This window comes from Rhineura floridana, chromosome 13 (genome assembly GCF_030035675.1).
Source record: "Rhineura floridana isolate rRhiFlo1 chromosome 13, rRhiFlo1.hap2, whole genome shotgun sequence".
In the NCBI taxonomy this organism is placed as follows: Eukaryota; Metazoa; Chordata; class Lepidosauria; order Squamata; family Rhineuridae; genus Rhineura; species Rhineura floridana.
This window is the reverse complement of record NC_084492.1, coordinates 27,773,904-27,782,831: the sequence shown is the minus strand read 5'-3', so window position 1 is coordinate 27,782,831 and position 8,928 is coordinate 27,773,904. Positions and strand designations below refer to the sequence as shown.

Genomic DNA, 8,928 nt, shown 5'->3' with positions numbered 1-8,928 from the left:
TACCCTCGTTGAGTGTTTTTCCTTGAATATGTCCTTGAACTCTGATAATGTATCTCACTTGTCTGGATGGAGGACAGAGAGGGGTGTGTGCAGAAACTGGCCTACTGTACAAAGGTAACATTCACATTCATAGTTCCGCCCATGTTTGCCTCTGGTCCCACCCACCCCTGGTGTGTGGTGGCCCCCAGAAGATTGTGTAGAAGGCAATGTGGCCCCTGGGCTGAAAATGGTTCCGCATCCCTGACCTAAACAGCTTGCAACCCAAATATCCGATGGAGCACCTCTTCCCATAACAACCTTCCTGTGTATTAAGACCTTTAGAGATGCACACTGTTTCAAAAAGCATTTGCTGCTCATGAAGGGTCTGCAGCTGTATAAAACTGGAGTCTTTCCTTATACAAAATAAACATGCTTTGTCCTACCCTGCAACTCTCCTGCACTAACTCTTTCCTCATGTGTAATGAGTCACTTCTGGTTGAGGGTGTGTTCTGTGCCTTTCTTCTGTGTCACTGGCTTTCTCCTCCTGTCTGATTTCCTAACTCACTGATGCCAACGTTGTCCTCCTTTTACTGCCTGGTAAGGTTGCTTTTATTTGCCCAGGTGTTTTTACTGTTCTTTTAGTTGGCTGAATAGCTTTGGAATTTATTTTCTCAGATTGCATTATGTCATTTTGATTTTTTTAATCATTTTAATAAATGTATTGATACTTGGATTTTTTAATGTATACTCCTCTAGAATCTGTGTGTGGAAGAAGGCATCGGTTTGAAATTTGCAGAATAAACAAACATATTGGATTGTATTCAACATAGCGCTTAGGCAAAAGTTCTGTCAGCACAAAGATTTTTCCTTGTGCAACAGAATACTGTCCCCTTCTCCTCCTCTCCCATCTGTTCCGGGAGTGCCTCCAACCCTCTGAAGCAGATCTGGGGATAGTGCACAGGGGAGGAGAGGGGAGGAATCCTGTTGTATTAGCAGTAATACTTCCGCTAGCATTTTTATTTAGTTGAATACTGCCCATTGATTCCTTTTCCACCACAACAGCTATGTTACACCCACTTCTGTGGACTGAACATACTGGGATGTACACATAGGGTAGAACAACACTGATTGTTCGGCTGGTTCCAGTGCGTCTCTACCTCTCTCTTTTGAAAACCGGGGCACACAATGCTACTCACTACTCGTCCAAACGACTGTAAATGAGCGATATGATCACTTTGTGTCTTCATTAATTTTCCATGGTCCATACGATGTTGCCCGTTTTTGCAGATGTTATAGTGTTTAAATCCGCATCTGCAGTATTGCAAAAAATGCGATTTCCTTTTTTTAAACCGGGAATCACCCGCTTCAACATAGCACTAGGATGCAATACCCCGGATTTTGGCGATGTAGGCAGTTCATGGGTGGTCCTTGGCCATTTCCCCACACCCCTTCCGTCATTCCCATCCAATCACTTTTGCGCATGTGCGCGAATGTCCGGGGGAAGAAGCCCGGGAAAAGTGAACCAATCAGGAGTGGAGCTGGGAAAAAGCGAGAAGTATGGGTCCTCCTCGCTGCGTGTGCAGGCACAAAAAAAGCGTTTTTATATTGGCAAAGAATGAGCAGACAGGCTAGTGGGGACTGTCAGATGACAAAGCACATATGGAAAACATGGATTATCAAAGTCAATTTGGACGAGCCCTCAAACCCTGCCTGTTTTTCCTGTGAAATCCGGTACGAGCAGCTTGAGTGTCTTTTTTAAAAAAAATTCTCTTCTAAGAGATATTGCAACTGATCGGCAGATAAACCCATTCCCCCTCAAGGTTTGGCTAATGAAAATGCTTTGATCCAGTAACTAGTGTGTTTACAGCCATAGAAAACCTCAGTTAGTGTGTAATTCTGCTTCGAGCTTACAATAGGCAAATAATGATTGGGTAGTGCCAAGAACTACCCATCAGGAAGCACCTTACCTCACAGGGAAGTACAGATGAAAAGATCTATCAATTTCAATTCTCTGCCTTTCTCATTTTCCCAGTCTTAAATTCAGTTCTGCAGCAAATTGTGATTTTCCCCCTTAATTTTAATGCAAATTTCTCCTAATAAACAGACTTTTTCTTCTGTTCTCACTGAGGTACACATTTTTGCAAGCAATTTCTCCTAATAAAATGCATTTTGTGTATTATTTTCACTATTATATTCATTTTACACGTTTCTCAGATATATATTCATTTTTGTAAACATTCTTTGATTGGACTACTGCATTGCAATATTCGCATAAGTGTTTCGGTTCTTATTGTTGCATAAAGGGCAACTTTGATAGATTCAGCTTTAAATGTGAACTGAATTGAATTTCTCCCATATCCCTACATGGAAGACAAGAATGGGGGAGTTTGGAGGCCAGTGGACCTGACATGATGACAATGATTAAATGATGGCGTTCTATGGGTGCCCTGTAAAAAGTGTGTGAACACAGCATGGCAATTGCACACTAAATGCCTAGTGTGGAAGCACTCTCCTGCTGCAGGCCTGCATTACCATGTATCTGTATATAACCCATTTTAAATGATACGTTTATATTACCAACACTTGTGTGGAGCCCCATATCAGTATATCTAGAATATATTGTGCCATAAACCAGATTCCTAACTTGTGGGGCCTTGTGGACTCATTTGGAATTTTTAAAAAGTATCATTCATGACAAGGTTGTGGTATGTCAGAAAATGTCAGACGCACCCGTACTCAGAGAGAAAGAACATGGCCACACAAAACTTCCTCCACACCCAAGCCAATGGAGCCCCAAAGTGGCTTACTTAAGATCAACAACACACAAGACAGTCCCTGCCCACAGGCTTCACCTGGTGGACTTTCAGACTATGGGATTTGCTGTCACAGAATGGTCACAATTTAAGATGGCTTTAGAAGGGGATTAAACAAAAGGATGAATGATAAAGGCCATCACTGGCTTCTAGTCATGATGGTGGTATGCTACCTTCACAGACCCCGACTGCATCCCTCTGGATCCCAGTGGCTGAGCAGCAACAGTGGAAGAGGTATTGTCCTCCTTGTGGGCTTCCCAAGGCATCTGACTGATCACGGTGGGTCAAGAAACAAGATGCTGGACTAGACAGGCCTTTGGTCTGACCCAGCATGGTTCTTGTTATGCTGTTAATCTTTTTTGCATTCTTAAACTACAGATGACCTTAAAATGTACTGTGTTTGGCATTGTTTTATTACTTCAAGCTGTTTTGGCTTTCAGTGTGTATTTGTATTATTGCTATGTCTATGTCTTTAAAACTACTTTTATTTAAAGTATTGTAAGCCACCTACACCAGAATTCACACGAGGTGGCTGATAAACAGAAATAATAAATAAAATTAAAAAATAAATGCACGGTAGATATCTGGCAAGGCTAGCGTGTGGTAGAAGACAGAGGAGAAACAATTGGACAATATTAGATTAATCCTTTACAAAACCCACAAAATGTCCAAAACAGCGGTGTCTACTTCAAACACGGCACAAGATTCTAGCTCTCCCAAGACCCACTGCGCCCTTACTTAAAATGGCGGCCGGAGGCTGTGCGTATGGGCAAAGCGATGCAGCCGCTCTTTCCCTTCCTCCCCCAATCCCGGACTTTTGCCATGGCAGAGCAATGAGTAGCAAACCCGCGCCGCCCCCCTCTGTGCGGCGCATTGGCGCCTCATGGTGACGTAACCGTTGCATAGCGATGAGGCATTAGCCCTTCCGGGGTGTGGGGAAGGGTGGCGGAGGGGGAGTTTCCCCGGCGGTTTGTTTTCGTGACTCCTGCCGAGTCCGAAGAAATGGGAAGCGGCAGTGGCGACCGCCGCCAGCGCTGGTCCCGCTGCTGTTACTTCTCCAACTCCTCTCGCCGCTGCGCGGGGAGCCCCGGGCCGCTGTAATGGCGGCCTTTAGTACGACTACCATCACCCCCGCCGCCTCAACGTCGCCGTCGGAGGGTCGTAGCGGAGGCGGGGCCGAGCCGGTGCTGGACGAGTTCACAGTGCCGGAGGAGAAAAACGGTTTCCTGGAGCGGAGTCGCGCCTACATCGAGCGCCTCTTTCGGGTGCGCATGGCCGTCTTGGGGTCGCTGAACAGCGGCGGCTGGGCGGCCCTGGAACTCGGGCAGGAGCCAGCCGCCCCCGCGCGCAGGATCTGGCTGAGTCTTCGGGGCGAGCGGGCGGACGTGCGCAGCGCCAAGGTACGTAGTAGGCAGGCAGGCAGCCGAGGGGGTACTTGGAAGGCTCCTCTCTAATACTGCAAGGATATCTCTGGGTATGCAGGAGGAGGGCCGTAGGATCATCTGCCTTGCACGCAGAAGGCCCTAGGTCTCGATCCCTGGCTTCTCCAGGCAGGGCTGGGAAAGACCCTTGCCTGAAACCCTGGAGAGCTGCTGCCAGTCAGCGTCGGCAACACTGAACCAGATGGACTAAAGGTCTGACTCGGTATAAGGCAGTTTACTCAGTTTGTGTGCTTGTATACAGTAGGGGTGGGCAGTCTGTTGCCCTCTAGATGCTGGATTACAGCGGCCACAGTCCCTGACCATTGGCTGTGCTGGCTGGACTGATGAGAGTTGGAGACCAACAACGTATGGTGAGCCACAGGTATATTGGATGTGAAATAGAAGCTCTGCTTGATAAGACTAATGCCTGTGAATCCTGCTTCCTTCTGTATGTGTATATGCCTTCAAGTCGATTACGACTTATGGCAACCCTATGAATCAGTGACCTACAAGAGCATCTGTCCTGAACCACCCTGTTCAGATCTTGTAAGTTCAGGTCTGTGGCTTCCTTTATGGAGTCAATCCAATTGTTTGGTCTTCCTCTTTTTCTACTCGCTTTTGTTTTCCCTAGTATTGTTGTCTTTTCTATTGAATCCTGTCTTTTCATGATAGCCTCAGTTTCATCAATGTTGGAAGATTCAGGACAGACAAAAGGAAGTACTTCTTTACTCAGCGCATAGTTAAACTATGGAATTTGCTCCCACAAGATGCAGTAATGGCCACCAGCTTGGATGGCTTTAAAAGAAGATTAGACAAATTCATGGAGGACAAGGCTATCAATGGCTACTAGCCATGATGGCTGTGCTGTGCCACCCTAGTCAGAGGCAGCATGCTTCTGAAAACCAGTTGCCGGAAGCCTCAGGAGGGGAGAGTGTTCTTGCAGTCGGGTCCTGCTTGCGGGCTTCCCCCAGGCACCTGGTTGGCCACTGTGAGAACAGGATGCTGGACTAGATGGGCCACTGGCCTGATCCAGCAGGCTCTTCTTATGTTCTTATGTTCTGGCCTCCTATGCCCAACCAAATGCCTTTCAAAAACCTACAAGCAGGACCTAGGAATATAGAAAGCTGCCTTAGCTGCGAACACTCTAGTTGCCTACAGCAAAGCGTTTCCATTGGCCTCACCTGGAGGGGTAAAGGGTTGATCTGCCAATCAGTTGCAAAATCTGTTTGAAACGGATTTTTTTAAAAACACACACACACACACATTTGAGCTGGTCTCACCAAGATTTATTTTAGAAAGGGACAGGGTTTGACCAGTGTCATGTGACCCCATTTTCAGAAAACAGAGTTGGAGGCACACTGGAACTGGCACAACAGTAAGTATGCCTCTACCCTTATACAGAGTCTAACTGTTGGTCCACCTAGCTCAGTATTGTCTACGGCGACTGTCTGAAGCTCTCCAAGGTTTCAGACAGGAATTCCTCCTATTCCTACCTGGAGATTGAACCTGGGACCTTTTGCATGCAAAGCAGATGCTGTACCACTGAGCTATGCCCCTTCTACACATACATGAAGGCAGCAGCCCTCCCCTTATTGTTGCTCCCCAGCAAGTGGTAGGTGGTGCGGGATGTTAATTGTTACAGCACCATGTTATTTAATTTAATTTTTGTAAATTGTATTGTTTTTATTGTATTTCTACACCTGTGTTTATTTTTCTTTGTAAGCCGCCTTGAGGGCCTTTGGCCGAAAGGTGGGGTATAAATAAAATTTAATAATAATAATTACGTACATGGTTCTTTTTTTAAAAAATGAGTATGATAGACTCCTACCCCAAGGAGGCTTAGAATCTGATATATACACAGGGAAACAGAGGACAGAGGAAGAATGTTATTATGTCGATTTCATGTACTTTGGCTTAGTTTCAATAAGGGATGGGGGCTAGGGGCATGAATCAAAGGTGTTCTGGAAAAAAATTAGAGGTATATGGTCTCAGAACCTGGAAATTGCACTTGGCCATTTTGACCAATAGTTATAGTCTTGCTGTGCTGTGTGTAAAATGTATGCACAGTACATATACATATAATGTAACATATTTTGCGTTATATCATAGCTTAAAAACAACCAAAAAGCACTGTTAACAAGTAAGCCCTGGATCCTAGAGGGATACCATGATACTAAATTACAGTATATGAAACAAAGTGCATGAGCAAATGGGGATAGGTTTAACAAACTAATCTCTGTTTGGTCATTCACTTGCTTTCATGTAGTGCCCACGTATATGTTCAGGTCTGTCTGTCTGTATACATATGCATGTATGCACACAAACACACACACTCACAAATAATAGAACACACATATATAACATTTTGGGGGGGAAACCCTTTTGGGACAGGGTGGGTTATGAGACTCCCTCGGCAGTATCTCATCAAATTTTAACATATAATTCAATCTTGAAAACAGATTCGGGTGCCCTTGCTGTCTGAATTAAGGGTTGCTGTGATGGAAGCCATTTCAGGGGAAGTATGCCAAGCCTTCTGTACTGAAGCCTTAGAAAATCGGCAAAAGATTATACTCCTCTGCCACGCTTTTTTAGGCGTTTAAGATTTAGAAGTATAAGGTTAGCTCAACCAGGCCTTTTTCCTTCAAGGCTTATGACAAGTTAATACTCGCAAGACTAACTTTCACTCAGCTGGGTATTTGAGGTGTTTCCATTTCTTGATATCTGTTTGTACTCTCCAGTTACACAAATATTTGAGTTTACTGTATGGAGGGAGAGGAGGAGGAAGAGATTTCTAAAAAATGCAGTATGACAGAAGCCTCAGTTGGTGGTTGGTCAGTAAGTACTTAAAGTGCCACTTACACACAGGTGAGCATGTGAGGATGGCAGATGGAAGGAGAGCAGCACAAGGCCTGGACAGTGGTGCCCTTAAGCAGTATTGCATAGTCATTTGGATTTTGACAAATCCTGGCTCATAATGAATTTCCAAAAACATGGGACCAGCAGCTACCAATTAGCTGTGGAACCTTGTTAGCAGCAATTTGTGGGTTGTAGGAATGGTGCTGCCCCATGAAGAAAAGACAGGACTGCCTGCTCACAATGCCCAAAATGAGGAAGGGGAAGGAAGCGGGTGAAACTTCAGAGCTGTTGCCAGGCTGATTGCCTGGGTGGCTTGAAATTTGGGCAGCCCATCCTTTTTGTTTGCAAAATTCTTCTAAAATATGTATTTAAGCATGGTATAATAATTTATTTCTTGAACTAAAGAAGGATCTTCCTTAAATGGAACTGTACTTGTGTGTAGGGAAAGATATGTGCTTGTATAGTAGAGGCAGATATTTATGCATTTCTTCCTCCCTAAATAACTCCGCAATATTATAGAGAAGCCACTTCCTGCTGTATATGTGTGGTGAACTTGGCCAGACATCCACACTGGTGTGACTTGCTTCTCTGTCAGACACGTAAACTCCCTTCCGCCCATGCAACTATACTCTTGTTTGGAGATAACCTCTTGGGGGAGTTGACCTAAGGCTACTAGCAATAGGGGAAGTGTATATTTTTGGGTATAAAATATACCTTCCACTCCTTTTTTCCTCCTTTCCCCCCCCCAAAAAAGCCATTGACGTTTGCTTTGTAATCAGGATTTGACAACTGTCAGACCTCTGGCTTGCCTATAAGCCTAAGCGTTTGGGATCCGAGGAACTACAGAAACGGTTGCATGTGCCCAGAGACTTGGAATTTGTATTTCTCAAAACAGCAGCTTTCTCCCCTGACTGCTGCTCAGCGTAGGCATAAAGGAAGCTGCCTTATATTGAGTTTGAATGTTGGTCCATCTAGCTGAATACTGTCTGCAACACTCTTCCCCAATCTGGTGCCTTCCAGATGTTTTGGACAACAGCTTCTGTTAGTCAGGGATTGTGGGAGTTGGAGTCCAAAACATCTAGAGGGTTCCAGGTTGATGAAGGCTGTTCTACACTGAATGCAGTGGCTTTCTAGGGTTTCAGACTGCATGCAAAACCACCCCCACCCCCAAAAAGCGAGGGATGTATTTTCTCTCCTGGTGTTAGGGAAGATTAAAAACGGTTTGTGGCTTAGCATTGTGTGCTTACAGGTGTTCAAATTTGTGTGTGTGTGGAAGAGGGGGAGGGAGCTCCAGCTGGACTCACCTAACTAGTACTTTGATTCCTAGCCCTGATGTTGCTATTTAGAAGTTTGAATTTATAATCCTCATAAAACTGTTGGTTCTTGGGATTTGGAAGTATTTTTTCCAGTCCTGGACGAAAGTGTAGGAACTGTTTGCTTCCACAAAGTTAAACAATTCTGTTTCATTGTGAGCTGCTGTAATGTCACTAGAATGGGAAACAGGAAAGATGATCAGCCACTACAAAGTAATGACTTGGCTAGACCACAAATAAGTTTTACACAGGATATATTTTTAGTCACATGCAACTTCTTTCAAAATTCCCAGCATGACACTTGCATTACTCTCTAAAAATATTCAGTGTGTCTGAAAGGCTTGTCCTTTTTTTGCAGATTTGGCAAGTTTGAGTTCAAAACCAAACTCATTCTATAGATGAGCAAAAGATTTGCTTGGATCTTCAGGAAAGGGCCCTTTCACACAGTAGGCAGAAGCAAACCCAAGCATGCCACAAGAGCATTGTAGCTGCAGTCAATAATGGCTTCCTGATGAGCATAGTTGTGTTGTGCACATCCTCACTATC

The 8,928-nt window shown here is 44.7% G+C and overlaps 1 protein-coding gene across 1 annotated transcript in view; it reads left to right on the top strand.

The window, feature by feature from the left end:
• The first annotated feature begins 3,593 nt into the window (after positions 1 to 3,593).
• The window catches only part of N4BP1 (NEDD4 binding protein 1), a 28,642-nt gene continuing 23,307 nt past the window's right edge, over positions 3,594 to 8,928 (top strand). The window contains exon 1 of the mRNA XM_061593964.1: positions 3,594 to 4,192. Within this exon, the coding sequence (XP_061449948.1) occupies positions 3,893 to 4,192 (300 nt within the window). The 5' untranslated portion in view covers positions 3,594 to 3,892. The remainder of the gene's footprint in view (positions 4,193 to 8,928) is intronic.